The 13,633-nt window shown below is 42.7% G+C and overlaps 3 protein-coding genes across 4 annotated transcripts; all 3 read right to left on the bottom strand.

Annotated features, from left to right (window-relative positions):
- Positions 1–2,473: 2,473 nt before the first annotated feature.
- Positions 2,474–4,732, bottom strand: LOC311301699 (zona pellucida sperm-binding protein 4-like). Its single transcript, XM_084426973.1, has 8 exons — positions 3,985–4,732; positions 3,718–3,905; positions 3,547–3,644; positions 3,318–3,475; positions 3,049–3,241; positions 2,832–2,979; positions 2,674–2,746; positions 2,474–2,599 (listed from the first exon to the last, which is right to left on the bottom strand). The coding sequence occupies exons 1-8, from the start codon at positions 4,709–4,711 to the stop codon at positions 2,523–2,525; spliced, it is 1,662 nt and encodes a 553-aa protein (XP_084283099.1). The 5' UTR covers positions 4,712–4,732; the 3' UTR covers positions 2,474–2,522.
- Positions 4,733–6,770: 2,038 nt separating this feature from the next.
- LOC311301696 (zona pellucida sperm-binding protein 4-like) lies at positions 6,771–9,060 on the bottom strand. The gene is made up of 8 exons (XM_084426969.1): positions 8,267–9,060; positions 8,000–8,187; positions 7,829–7,926; positions 7,600–7,757; positions 7,331–7,523; positions 7,114–7,261; positions 6,956–7,028; positions 6,771–6,881 (listed from the first exon to the last, which is right to left on the bottom strand). The coding sequence occupies exons 1-8, from the start codon at positions 8,991–8,993 to the stop codon at positions 6,805–6,807; spliced, it is 1,662 nt and encodes a 553-aa protein (XP_084283095.1). The 5' UTR covers positions 8,994–9,060; the 3' UTR covers positions 6,771–6,804.
- Positions 9,061–11,029: 1,969 nt separating this feature from the next.
- LOC311301698 (zona pellucida sperm-binding protein 4-like) lies at positions 11,030–13,293 on the bottom strand. 2 transcript variants are annotated; one of them, XM_084426972.1, is made up of 9 exons: positions 12,874–13,293; positions 12,546–12,825; positions 12,279–12,466; positions 12,108–12,205; positions 11,879–12,036; positions 11,610–11,802; positions 11,393–11,540; positions 11,235–11,307; positions 11,030–11,160 (listed from the first exon to the last, which is right to left on the bottom strand). In XM_084426972.1, the coding sequence occupies exons 1-9, from the start codon at positions 13,270–13,272 to the stop codon at positions 11,084–11,086; spliced, it is 1,614 nt and encodes a 537-aa protein (XP_084283098.1). In that variant the 5' UTR covers positions 13,273–13,293; the 3' UTR covers positions 11,030–11,083. The 2 variants fall into 2 exon arrangements, with proteins under 2 accessions (XP_084283098.1, XP_084283097.1); XM_084426971.1 differs by having other exon boundaries at positions 12,546–13,293.
- Positions 13,294–13,633: the final 340 nt, after the last annotated feature.

Below are 13,633 nucleotides of genomic sequence, written 5' to 3'. Positions count from 1 at the left end.
CACTATAGAGTTTGTGTAGACTATGTAAAACTGAATATGCATGCTGAAATTAGTCTTCATTCATCACAAACATTAAATTCAAATGGTTTGGTTTTTTACTGATGTTACAATTTTTTTCAATAATTATTTTCATTTTATGGCCAACAACTATAACCAGCCAATTAAAATTCTATACTATTTTGTCTAAATAAATGATTTAACAGAAAACAAGCTGAAACCTAAAAAGTCAGTTTAAGCATCTCAATATTAATGTGCAGTATGAGAAATGGAGCTTCATTCTGAGATTTGCTGAAGTGTTAAATGTTAAATTATTAGTGTTTTTAAAGGTTAACTTTAAGGGATTGTTCAATGGCAACATACTGTATATCAACCTATATCTCGTAACTCAGTCCAAGAGCAGTTTAGTGCAGTAAACTATGAAACTAACTCTTAAACAAGCATCATTTGTACTTTGCTCTGAAGTGAGTTATTCATTAGTGAATTGTAAAACGACCCCCTGATGGGAAAATGTGTCCTGTTTGTTGAGGGACGTTTGTCCTTCAGAAGCTTCATTAAACCAAGAGTCTCTTCAGATGATCTGAACACTTTATTTGACTCTGAATCTCTTCTCACACTCTGAATGAGTCCTGATGAACTTTAATTCCAGCTGCTCTGTTCTTCTCAGACGATTCTGAGAGAAACTCCAGGATGTTTTCTGTTATGCAATGCTAGTACTTGTTTTGCATATCATTTAGAAGATAATTTACCATGTCTTACACACATCTATCTCTGCAAATGTTTGCTGAACAGGTTTTATTGTCTTGTAATGTGACTCATTGATACCTTTTATTTGCTAAAGACCATTTAACCATGTGTGTCTCCCTGGGAGTTCATTCACATCCGCATTTAAACCTGAACTTTAGCAGCATGAGTTCTGACATGAGCCTGGCTAACTAAATATGTTCAATTAAGTTATGAAAACAGTATTTCTGAATGTTCAAAACATCCAGTTTTTTAAATGTATTAAAAATGTTTTATTTTCCAGGTTGTGAACAGAAAGGGAACATTCCATTGTTTCATTCCTTAAAATTATGGAATGTTACTTTTGAATGTTCTCTGAATGTCCTGAAACACGTAGCAACATTTAAAAAAGTTAGACGAACACTGAAACATTTAAGAAAAAACGCTCCATGAACGATGTATAAATGTTTTAACATTCCTCACTTTAATTTAGTCTAACTTGATGTACTACAAAAGCTAAAACTGAAATAAAGATTATATAAATATATAAAAATCTACTGAAAACATAAAATGATAAAAATTACAGAAATAAACTAAACTACAACTTTAAATAAAATGAATACAAAAACAGAAACTAACAATAAAATAAAAGTGATGTCCGGAGAAGACGTTGTTTTTCCTTCAAATTAATAAAATGAGGAAAGGATGGAGGGGTTTTCAAAAAAATTCTGCACTTATGAAGAATTTAGCCAATTAAAATGTTTAATTTCCATTAAACCATTAAAATATGAGGAATTTTTTTTTTTATATGACGGAACAAAACACTAAACTTGGTTAAAAAGGCAAACTACAGCTACAGGTTTTATTTTACTGTGTAAAAAATGCATTAAAAACAAAAAGCTGACAGGAATTAGCATACATCTACAACATAATCAGTTATTAATAATTCATTGGTTCTCTCGTTTTTGCATGTTCATAACTTCTAGACCAAAAAAAAAAAAAAAAAAAAAAAAAAAAAAAAAAAAAAAATTCCAAACATAACTACGCAAAATAACTAGTTTCAACCCAACGTTGGGTTAAATAGGGACAAACCCAGCCACTGGCTTAAATCACACCTGCTAGCGCACTTCTTAAATGTTTACGTACTAGGTCAGCGGTGGAGTACACCGTTTTGTGGCTGTTCGAACACATTCAACCACATGAGCATCTACTCTATGAAAGCAATCTGGTCTAATGTGTTGGACTACCTCTGGAAGTGGCCAAAAATAAACAAGCTCCATAAACAAGGCCTTGGACAGCTACCCAGTTGGGATACAACAGTTAAGGGATTAATGCTTAAATGAAAGTAGTCTACATTACTGGGACTAGCCTGAAAAAATAAAAAACCCTCATCCTTTACCCCAAGATATGATTCTATACTTGCATGACTGTAAAAAAAGCATTCCAAAACACCAACGAGTGACCTCAGAGCGGTTTGGGCATCAATATATGCAGTTATGCTAGTCCAGCCATAAAGTCGTATGTAAAGCCTCAAACAGACAGAAGCTAAAACCTTAATTTGATATGTGAAACATGAACAGGGGCCCCAAGATAACGACTAGAACTTGGCAAATAGTAAAGTTAAATGGCTTAGGCAGAAACTTGGCTTGTTTAGTTCGAGTCAAGAATCTCAATGCACAAAAGAAAAAGGTTTAGAAGTGCAGAAGTCAAACAGAACAGTCATGAAACATCCAACTCCAGACAGAAATGAATACCAAAGAGAAACATGTTGAGTTTCATGAAGTTTATTAAAACACTTATATTCACTTGACCAGGTTAACTTGTCCACTAGACACCACAGTTTGCACACTAGAGATGGTCTTGACGTGCGTGTCTCTTCCTGTAAAAAGTGGTAGAAGCATGAGGGGCATTTAAATTCTCAGTTCCTGAAGTCAACTTACAGCAAGCACTCACTTTTCCTCGAGCAACTTTGCTCACAGGAGCCAGAGGAGGGATGGCACACCGCTGTACTACAGTGGATGAAGATCTAACAGAAGGGGAAAGGGTTAAGCCATAGAATTCACTGTAATAAGCACTAATATTAAGGGTTGAGGTAAGGCTGCAGAGCATACGGTTTCCTGCAGAGGAGCCAGTGATGCTGGATCTACAAATGTGAACATCTTCACAACAAAGCGCTTGTAGTGGGTCGGGAACTGAAGACCAGATGATCCAGCCACTGGAACCAATGTGGTCAGGTAACGATCATCCTGGTAAGGGCATCTGAAAGGCAAAGAGGCAGTCAGAAATGCCTTACAGCACACTAGATGGATAAAGACTGGCCTTACTCACCCATCAACCAGAAGATCCCATTGGGGTAGACTGAGTGGACTGGGGGTTGATGTCGCCCAGCAACGTCCCAGCATCAGGACAATGTTGGGGTCGGTCCTCTCCAAAATGTGCACCTCAACATACACAGGCTCCCGCAGGACTTTTGTAACTGGATAATCAGCATCACTGTAGTAGGACGTGTACGCCTCGTCCCCTGAGGAAGAATGCAGCGTTTAACTAGAAACTGGAGTTTTAGAAAGGCTTTAGGCATACTTGGGACAAACACTTACCTTCTGCACAGCCTTTGGTGACACATTGACCATTTGCCAGTCTAAGCTCCACCCTGAGGGGTCCAGGAGCAGCTACTGGTGGAGGTGGAGGAACGGTGTTGACCTCCACAACCAGAGCTTCCACAGAGGTACCAGAGTACCTACACTGGAAGAGAAGCCTGGACAACAAACAGTGAGCTTGTAGCATTTGTCAATGATTGACATTTATGATAAAGCATACATCACTTACTCAAAATGGCTGTCCCTTGTAATGGAACCAAGTGGTCCGATACCCACTTCATATGAGGAGGTCATTCTGTTTTCATACACCACATATCCACTGTCCTCCTGCAAATAGGAACATTGTTGGCATCCAATCCATTCTTAGCCATGCAGAACAAAACCACAAGCAGCTACTCGCCATCATGCTTGTGCCACATGCAGTGACAGGGAACTGGTATATAGCAAAGAAAGGTGTGGATCCCACAGGACTGCAAGCTGGATCACTTCCACCCAGGAGACGGACTGAATCCAGGCTCAGTCGAGGCAGCGTAACATCTCTAGCCACCACTACCACAAACTGACCATCTCTTATACACTGGACAGTCACTGGAACGAGTTACAAGAGCAGGTTATTGCTGAGGATCAGTTTAACATGAATGCCTCCACATTGACTCTACACTCTTACCTGCCTTCCCATAGTAACACTGCTGTCCGTTAAAGCAGCAATTGATAGCAGCACACTCAGCACCACTGATACCAGGGGGTCCACATTGAATCTGCTCATAATCAGCTACAGTACATTTGTCAAGGGCCTCTGCCTGTGCCACTGGCTGCTTAGGCTGAAACTGCTGAGGAAACTGTTGACTAGCTTGCTGTTGAACTGACTGAGGAAACTGTTGACTAGCTTGCTGTTGAACTGACTGAGGAAACTGTTGACTAGCTTGCTGTTGAACTGGCTTTTGAACCTGCTGAGGAAACTGTTGACTAGCTTGCTGTTGAACTGGCTTTTGAACCTGCTGAGGAAACCATTGACTAGCTTGCTGTTGAACCTTCTGAGGAAACTGTTGACTAGCCTGCTGTTGAACTGGCTTTTGAACCTGCTGAGGAAACCATTGACTAGCTTGCTGTTGAACCTTCTGAGGAAACTGTTGACTAGCTTGCTGTTGAACTGGCTTTTGAACCTGCTGAGGAAACCATTGACTAGCTTGCTGTTGAACTGGCTTTTGAACCTGCTGAGGAAACCATTGACTAGATTGCTTTTGAACTGGCTTTTGAAACCACTGGTCAGTTTGCTGGAACGTCAGAGCTTGAGGATTCTGGGGCAGATCACTCCACTTCGGAACAGCATGACTGAAAGCACAGAACCAAACACAAAGTGCCAGCGACTGAACAGCACACCAACTTCCTGCCATTGTTCAACAGCTAGTCACACTGCTGAGGTGCTGCCCTTTGGTCTTTTGTACTCTACAGACTTTGGCTAATTAATGATAATCCCTCCCTCTTCATTAACAGTCATGATTCTCCAGACTTGCACGAGTGGGAGTTTATGCAACTAGGTGATTCTATTGTTTCTTAAAAGTCCATTTTCCCTTTTGAACATACATAAAACCACATTGAGCTGAATTCAGAATAGTATGCTAGTGCTATTTCTGCCATTCTGAATTCAGCCTTTTTTATATTAGATGTTTTAGCTATTCTGGATTGTTTTTTCTTTTTCTTTGAAACACATCATAGTTTTCTTATGGCAACAGGCCTGTATATTTTAAGAAAGTTTAAAGGGATACTTCACCTCTGGAACGATGAATGTGTATTTAAAATGGGTCATTTATGTAGTAGAAATGTGACATTATTTTTGAATTTGGAGCCTTCTAGACTGAGAAAAGCCAGAAAATGTATTTTTGGCTCATGTGGATGAAAGACAACAACTCCCAGAATGCACTTGCTTCGCTGCCCTACGAGGCCACTCCCAAGCCACGCCTACCGGTAAGAGAGCGCAGTTAAACAACTAGGCTAGGCTACTAGTTGACTCAAAACTTAAAAGACGCCGTTTTATCGTGAGTCTCCGTGACGAGTCTGCCCGGGATTTCGAGATCGCCCAAAATGTCCGGGATTCGGCTTTTGCGTTCTACAGTCGCCATTCATTCTATTTACTGTGGCGAGCAGGACGAGGCTGAGGGGCGCGGGAGAACGGCGCGAGGCCGGTGGCGTGATTACTGATGAGCGACTCCGGTCTCGTAGGCTATCTCTCACGGAGGAGTGGGAATTTTCTTAGCAATGCTAAAACGCACATCAACCGATCACTTGTTTAGCGTTCATGTAAACACTACATTCAGATTCACCAATCGGAATGAATTCAGTTAGATTGAAACAAAAGGTGTGCATGTAAACAATGAATGGCGACTGTAGAAAGCAAAAGTCAAATCCCGGACATTTTGGACGATCTCGACGGCCGGATAGGATGTTAACCCCTACTACTCAGCTTTCTCCACAGAACAAGAGCCTGATAGCTTAGCTTCCAAAAAAAGATGGCTGACACTATTTGTACATTCTGTGAGTGAGATCCCACCCACTATGGGTGGGTTGAAAACATGCGGATCTAGCTCCTAGCACTGGCTGTAGATTCTAGCCTCTGGCCAAAAAGTCCTCCGATGATGCAAAATTACGTTTTTTTGCGTCATCGGAGGATCTTTTCCAGACAAAAAACAAAACAAATCTCATCTCAGGGGGATATGAGGGAGGGAAGCACAGTAATTCAAAAATACTACAGGTTTTCTACTGATACAAAGCTTAATGCTGAAGTATCCCTTTAAATCACACCTGCTAGCGCACTTCTTAAATGTTTACGTACTAGGTCAGCGGTGGAGTACACCGTTTTGTGGCTGTTCGAACACATTCAACCACATGAGCATCTACTCTATGAAAGCAATCTGGTCTAATGTGTTGGACTACCTCTGGAAGTGGCCAAAAATAAACAAGCTCCATAAACAAGGCCTTGGACAGCTACCTAGTTGGGATACAACAGTTAAGGGATTAATGCTTAAAATGAAAGTAGTCTACATTACTGGGACTAGCCTGAAAAAAAAAAAAAACCTCATCCTTTACCCCAAGATATGATTCTATACTTGCATGACTGTAAAAAAAGCATTCCAAAAAGCCAACGAGTGACCTCAGAGCGGTTTGGGCATCAATATATGCAGTTATGCTAGTCCAGCCATAAAGTCGTATGTAAAGCCTCAAACAGACAGAAGCTAAAACCTTAATTTGATATGTGAAACATGAACAGGGGCCCCAAGTTAACGACTAGAACTTGGCAAATAGTAAAGTTAAATGGCTTAGGCAGAAACTTGGCTTGTTTAGTTCGAGTCAAGAATCTCAATGCACAAAAGAAAAAGGTTTAGTAGTGCAGAAGTCAAACAGAACAGTCATGAAACATCCAACTCCAGACAGAAATGAATACCAAAGAGAAACATGTTGAGTTTCATGAAGTTTATTAAAACACTTAAATTCACTTGACCAGGTTAACTTGTCCACTAGACACCACAGTTTGCCCACTAGAGATGGTCTTGACGTGCGTGTCTCTTCCTGTAAAAAGTGGTAGAAGCATGAGGGGCATTTAAATTCTCAGTTCCTGAAGTCAACTTACAGCAAACACTCACTTTTCCTCGAGCAACTTTGCTCACAGGAGCCAGAGGAGGGATGGCACACCGCTGTACTACAGTGGATGAAGATCTAACAGAAGGGGAAAGGGTTAAGCCATAGAATTCACTGTAATAAGCACTAATATTAAGGGTTGAGGTAAGGCTGCAGAGCATACGGTTTCCTGCAGAGGAGCCAGTGATGCTGGATCTACAAATGTGAACATCTTCACAACAAAGCGCTTGTAGTGGGTCGGGAACTGAAGACCAGATGATCCAGCCACTGGAACCAATGTGGTCAGGTAACGATCATCCTGGTAAGGGCATCTGAAAGGCAAAGAGGCAGTCAGAAATGCCTTACAGCACACTAGATGGATAAAGACTGGCCTTACTCACCCATCAACCAGAAGATCCCATTGGGGTAGACTGAGTGGACTGGGGGTTGATGTCGCCCAGCAACGTCCCAGCATCAGGACAATGTTGGGGTCGGTCCTCTCCAAAATGTGCACCTCAACAAACACAGGCTCCCGCAGGACTTTTGTAACTGGATAATCAGCATCACTGTAGTAGGACGTGTACGCCTCGTCCCCTGAGGAAGAATGCAGCGTTTAACTAGAAACTGGAGTTTTAGAAAGGCTTTAGGCATACTTGGGACAAACACTTACCTTCTGCACAGCCTTTGGTGACACATTGACCATTTGCCAGTCTAAGCTCCACCCTGAGGGGTCCAGGAGCAGCTACTGGTGGAGGTGGAGGAACGGTGTTGACCTCCACAACCAGAGCTTCCACAGAGGTACCAGAGTACCTACACTGGAAGAGAAGCCTGGACAACAAACAGTGAGCTTGTAGCATTTGTCAATGATTGACATTTATGATAAAGCATACATCACTTACTCAAAATGGCTGTCCCTTGTAATGGAACCAAGTGGTCCGATACCCACTTCATATGAGGAGGTCATTCTGTTTTCATACACCACATATCCACTGTCCTCCTGCAAATAGGAACATTGTTGGCATCCAATCCATTCTTAGCCATGCAGAACAAAACCACAAGCAGCTACTCGCCATCATGCTTGTGCCACATGCAGTGACAGGGAACTGGTATATAGCAAAGAAAGGTGTGGATCCCACAGGACTGCAAGCTGGATCACTTCCACCCAGGAGACGGACTGAATCCAGGCTCAGTCGAGGCAGCGTAACATCTCTAGCCACCACTACCACAAACTGACCATCTCTTATACACTGGACAGTCACTGGAACGAGTTACAAGAGCAGGTTATTGCTGAGGATCAGTTTAACATGAATGCCTCCACATTGACTCTACACTCTTACCTGCCTTCCCATAGTAACACTGCTGTCCGTTAAAGCAGCAATTGATAGCAGCACACTCAGCACCACTGATACCAGGGGGTCCACATTGAATCTGCTCATAATCAGCTACAGTACATTTGTCAAGGGCCTCTGCCTGTGCCACTGGCTGCTTAGGCTGAAACTGCTGAGGAAACTGTTGACTAGCTTGCTGTTGAACTGACTGAGGAAACTGTTGACTAGCTTGCTGTTGAACTGACTGAGGAAACTGTTGACTAGCTTGCTGTTGAACTGGCTTTTGAACCTGCTGAGGAAACTGTTGACTAGCTTTCTGTTGAACTGGCTTTTGAACCTGCTGAGGAAACCATTGACTAGCTTGCTGTTGAACCTTCTGAGGAAACTGTTGACTAGCCTGCTGTTGAACTGGCTTTTGAACCTGCTGAGGAAACCATTGACTAGCTTGCTGTTGAACCTTCTGAGGAAACTGTTGACTAGCTTGCTGTTGAACTGGCTTTTGAACCTGCTGAGGAAACCATTGACTAGCTTGCTGTTGAACTGGCTTTTGAACCTGCTGAGGAAACCATTGACTAGATTGCTTTTGAACTGGCTTTTGAAACCACTGGTCAGTTTGCTGGAACGTCAGAGCTTGAGGATTCTGGGGCAGATCACTCCACTTCGGAACAGCATGACTGAAAGCACAGAACCAAACACAAAGTGCCAGCGACTGAACAGCACACCAACTTCCTGCCATTGTTCAACAGCTAGTCACACTGCTGAGGTGCTGCCCTTTGGTCTTTTGTACTCTACAGACTTTGGCTAATTAATGATAATCCCTCCCTCTTCATTAACAGTCATGATTCTCCAGACTTGCACGAGTGGGAGTTTATGCAACTAGGTGATTCTATTGTTTCTTAAAAGTCCATTTTCCCTTTTGAACATACATAAAACCACATTGAGCTGAATTCAGAATAGTATGCTAGTGCTATTTCTGCCATTCTGAATTCAGCCTTTTTTATATTAGATGTTTTAGCTATTCTGGATTGTTTTTTCCTTTTCTTTGAAACACATCATAGTTTTCTTATGGCAACAGGCCTGTATATTTTAAGAAAGTTTAAAGGGATACTTCACCTCTGGAACGATGAATGTGTATTTAAAATGGGTCATTTATGTAGTAGAAATGTGACATTATTTTTGAATTTGGAGCCTTCTAGACTGAGAAAAGCCAGAAAATGTATTTTTGGCTCATGTGGATGAAAGACAACAACTCCCAGAATGCACTTGCTTCGCTGCCCTACGAGGCCACTCCCAAGCCACGCCTACCGGTAAGAGAGCGCAGTTAAACAACTAGGCTAGGCTACTAGTTGACTCAAAACTTAAAAGACGCCGTTTTATCGTGAGTCTCCGTGACGAGTCTGCCCGGGATTTCGAGATCGCCCAAAATGTCCGGGATTCGGCTTTTGCGTTCTACAGTCGCCATTCATTCTATTTACTGTGGCGAGCAGGACGAGGCTGAGGGGCGCGGGAGAACGGCGCGAGGCCGGTGGCGTGATTACTGATGAGCGACTCCGGTCTCGTAGGCTATCTCTCACGGAGGAGTGGGAATTTTCTTAGCAATGCTAAAACGCACATCAACCGATCACTTGTTTAGCGTTCATGTAAACACTACATTCAGATTCACCAATCGGAATGAATTCAGTTAGATTGAAACAAAAGGTGTGCATGTAAACAATGAATGGCGACTGTAGAAAGCAAAAGTCAAATCCCGGACATTTTGGACGATCTCGACGGCCGGATAGGATGTTAACCCCTACTACTCAGCTTTCTCCACAGAACAAGAGCCTGATAGCTTAGCTTCCAAAAAAAGATGGCTGACACTATTTGTACATTCTGTGAGTGAGATCCCACCCACTATGGGTGGGTTGAAAACATGCGGATCTAGCTCCTAGCACTGGCTGTAGATTCTAGCCTCTGGCCAAAAAGTCCTCCGATGATGCAAAATTACGTTTTTTTGCGTCATCGGAGGATCTTTTCCAGACAAAAAACAAAACAAATCTCATCTCAGGGGGATATGAGGGAGGGAAGCACAGTAATTCAAAAATACTACAGGTTTTCTACTGATACAAAGCTTAATGCTGAAGTATCCCTTTAAATCACACCTGCTAGCGCACTTAAATGTTTACGTACTAGGTCAGCGGTGGAGTACACCGTTTTGTGGCTGTTCGAACACATTCAACCACATGAGCATCTACTCTATGAAAGCAATCTGGTCTAATGTGTTGGACTACCTCTGGAAGTGGCCAAAAATAAACAAGCTCCATAAACAAGGCCTTGGACAGCTACCTAGTTGGGATACAACAGTTAAGGGATTAATGCTTAAAATGAAAGTAGTCTACATTACTGGGACTAGCCTGAAAAAAAAAAAAAACCTCATCCTTTACCCCAAGATATGATTCTATACTTGCATGACTGTAAAAAAAGCATTCCAAAAAGCCAACGAGTGACCTCAGAGCGGTTTGGGCATCAATATATGCAGTTATGCTAGTCCAGCCATAAAGTCGTATGTAAAGCCTCAAACAGACAGAAGCTAAAACCTTAATTTGATATGTGAAACATGAACAGGGGCCCCAAGTTAACGACTAGAACTTGGCAAATAGTAAAGTTAAATGGCTTAGGCAGAAACTTGGCTTGTTTAGTTCGAGTCAAGAATCTCAATGCACAAAAGAAAAAGGTTTAGTAGTGCAGAAGTCAAACAGAACAGTCATGAAACATCCAACTCCAGACAGAAATGAATACCAAAGAGAAACATGTTGAGTTTCATGAAGTTTATTAAAACACTTAAATTCACTTGACCAGGTTAACTTGTCCACTAGACACCACAGTTTGCACACTAGAGATGGTCTTGACGTGCGTGTCTCTTCCTGTAAAAAGTGGTAGAAACATGAGGGGCATTTAAATTCTCAGTTCCTGAAGTCAACTTACAGCAAGCACTCACTTTTCCTCGAGCAACTTGGCTCACAGGAGCCAGAGGAGGGATGGCACACCGCTGTACTACAGTGGATGAAGATCTAACAGAAGGGGAAAGGGTTAAGCCATAGAATTCACTGTAATAAGCACTAATATTAAGGGTTGAGGTAAGGCTGCAGAGCATACGGTTTCCTGCAGAGGAGCCAGTGATGCTGGATCTACAAATGTGAACATCTTCACAACAAAGCGCTTGTAGTGGGTCGGGAACTGAAGACCAGATGATCCAGCCACTGGAACCAATGTGGTCAGGTAACGATCATCCTGGTAAGGGCATCTGAAAGGCAAGGAGGCAGTCAGAAATGCCTTACAGCACACTAGATGGATAAAGACTGGCCTTACTCACCCATCAACCAGAAGATCCCATTGGGGTAGACTGAGTGGACTGGGGGTTGATGTCGCCCAGCAACGTCCCAGCATCAGGACAATGTTGGGGTCGGTCCTCTCCAAAATGTGCACCTCAACAAACACAGGCTCCCGCAGGACTTTTGTAACTGGATAATCAGCATCACTGTAGTAGGACGTGTACGCCTCGTCCCCTGAGGAAGAATGCAGCGTTTAACTAGAAACTGGAGTTTTAGAAAGGCTTTAGGCATACTTGGGACAAACACTTACCTTCTGCACAGCCTTTGGTGACACATTGACCATTTGCCAGTCTAAGCTCCACCCTGAGGGGTCCAGGAGCAGCTACTGGTGGAGGTGGAGGAACGGTGTTGACCTCCACAACCAGAGCTTCCACAGAGGTACCAGAGTACCTACACTGGAAGAGAAGCCTGGACAACAAACAGTGAGCTTGTAGCATTTGTCAATGATTGACATTTATGATAAAGCATACATCACTTACTCAAAATGGCTGTCCCTTGTAATGGAACCAAGTGGTCCGATACCCACTTCATATGAGGAGGTCATTCTGTTTTCATACACCACATATCCACTGTCCTCCTGCAAATAGGAACATTGTTGGCATCCAATCCATTCTTAGCCATGCAGAACAAAACCACAAGCAGCTACTCGCCATCATGCTTGTGCCACATGCAGTGACAGGGAACTGGTATATAGCAAAGAAAGGTGTGGATCCCACAGGACTGCAAGCTGGATCACTTCCACCCAGGAGACGGACTGAATCCAGGCTCAGTCGAGGCAGCGTAACATCTCTAGCCACCACTACCACAAACTGACCATCTCTTATACACTGGACAGTCACTGGAACGAGTTACAAGAGCAGGTTATTGCTGAGGATCAGTTTAACATGAATGCCTCCACATTGACTCTACACTCTTACCTGCCTTCCCATAGTAACACTGCTGTCCGTTAAAGCAGCAATTGATAGCAGCACACTCAGCACCACTGATACCAGGGGGTCCACATTGAATCTGCTCATAATCAGCTACAGTACATTTGTCAAGGGCCTCTGCCTGTGCCACTGGCTGCTTAGGCTGAAACTGCTGAGGAAACTGTTGACTAGCTTGCTGTTGAACTGACTGAGGAAACTGTTGACTAGCTTGCTGTTGAACTGACTGAGGAAACTGTTGACTAGCTTGCTGTTGAACTGGCTTTTGAACCTGCTGAGGAAACTGTTGACTAGCTTGCTGTTGAACTGGCTTTTGTACCTGCTGAGGAAACCATTGACTAGCTTGCTGTTGAACCTTCTGAGGAAACTGTTGACTAGCTTGCTGTTGAACTGGCTTTTGAACCTGCTGAGGAAACTGTTGACTAGCTTGCTGTTGAACTGGCTTTTGAACCTGCTGAGGAAACCATTGACTAGCTTGCTGTTGAACCTTCTGAGGAAACTGTTGACTAGCCTGCTGTTGAACTGGCTTTTGAACCTGCTGAGGAAACCATTGACTAGATTGCTTTTGAACTGGCTTTTGAAACCACTGGTCAGTTTGCTGGAACATCAGTGCTTGAGGATTCTGGGGCAGATCACTCCACTTCGGAACAGCATGACTAAAAGCACAGAACCAACCACAAAGTGCCAGAGACTGAACAGCACACCAACTTCCTGCCATTGTTCAACAGCTAGTCACACTGCTGAGGTGCTGCCCTTTGGTCTTTTGTACTCTACAGACTTTGGCTAATTAATGATAATCCCTCCCTCTTCATTAACAGTCATGATTCTCCAGACTTGCACGAGTGGGAGTTTATGCAACTAGGTGATTCTATTGTTTCTTAAAAGTCAATTTTCCCTTTTGAACATACATAAAACCACATTGAGCTGAATTCAGAATAGTATGCTAGTACTATTTCTGCCATTCTGAATTCAGCCTTTTTTATATTAGATGTTTTAGCTATTCTGGATTGTTTTTTCTTTTTCTCTGAAACACATCATAGTTTTCTTATGGCAACAGGCCTGTATATTTTAAGAAAGTT

This window comes from Rutilus rutilus, assembly GCF_951802725.1.
Source record: "Rutilus rutilus genome assembly, chromosome: 12".
NCBI classification, from domain to species: Eukaryota; Metazoa; Chordata; class Actinopteri; order Cypriniformes; family Leuciscidae; genus Rutilus; species Rutilus rutilus.
The sequence above is the reverse complement of the archived record's forward strand: the minus strand, read 5'-3'. Positions and strand labels throughout refer to the sequence as shown.

Excerpts from the sequence above, each read along its gene's own strand:
- LOC311301699 (XM_084426973.1), bottom strand. The coding sequence starts at position 4,711 with ATGGCAGGAAGTTGGTGTGCTGTTCAGTCGCTGGCACTTTGTGTTTGG. Across the intron at positions 3,476-3,546 it reads ACAAGGGACAGCCATTTTGA|GCTTCTCTTCCAGTGTAGGT; the intron begins GTAAGTGATGTA and ends TTTGTTGTCCAG. Across the intron at positions 2,600-2,673 it reads GCAAAGTTGCTCGAGGAAAA|GAAGAGACACGCACGTCAAG; the intron begins GTGAGTGCTTGC and ends CACTTTTTACAG.
- LOC311301696 (XM_084426969.1), bottom strand. The coding sequence starts at position 8,993 with ATGGCAGGAAGTTGGTGTGCTGTTCAGTCGCTGGCACTTTGTGTTTGG. Across the intron at positions 7,524-7,599 it reads CACCAAAGGCTGTGCAGAAG|GGGACGAGGCGTACACGTCC; the intron begins GTAAGTGTTTGT and ends ATTCTTCCTCAG. Across the intron at positions 6,882-6,955 it reads GCAAAGTTGCTCGAGGAAAA|GAAGAGACACGCACGTCAAG; the intron begins GTGAGTGTTTGC and ends CACTTTTTACAG.
- LOC311301698 (XM_084426971.1), bottom strand. The coding sequence starts at position 13,272 with ATGGCAGGAAGTTGGTGTGCTGTTCAGTCTCTGGCACTTTGTGGTTGG. Across the intron at positions 11,541-11,609 it reads TGGGATCTTCTGGTTGATGG|ATGCCCTTACCAGGATGATC; the intron begins GTGAGTAAGGCC and ends CTTGCCTTTCAG. Across the intron at positions 11,308-11,392 it reads TGGCTCCTCTGCAGGAAACC|ATCTTCATCCACTGTAGTAC; the intron begins GTATGCTCTGCA and ends CCCTTCTGTTAG.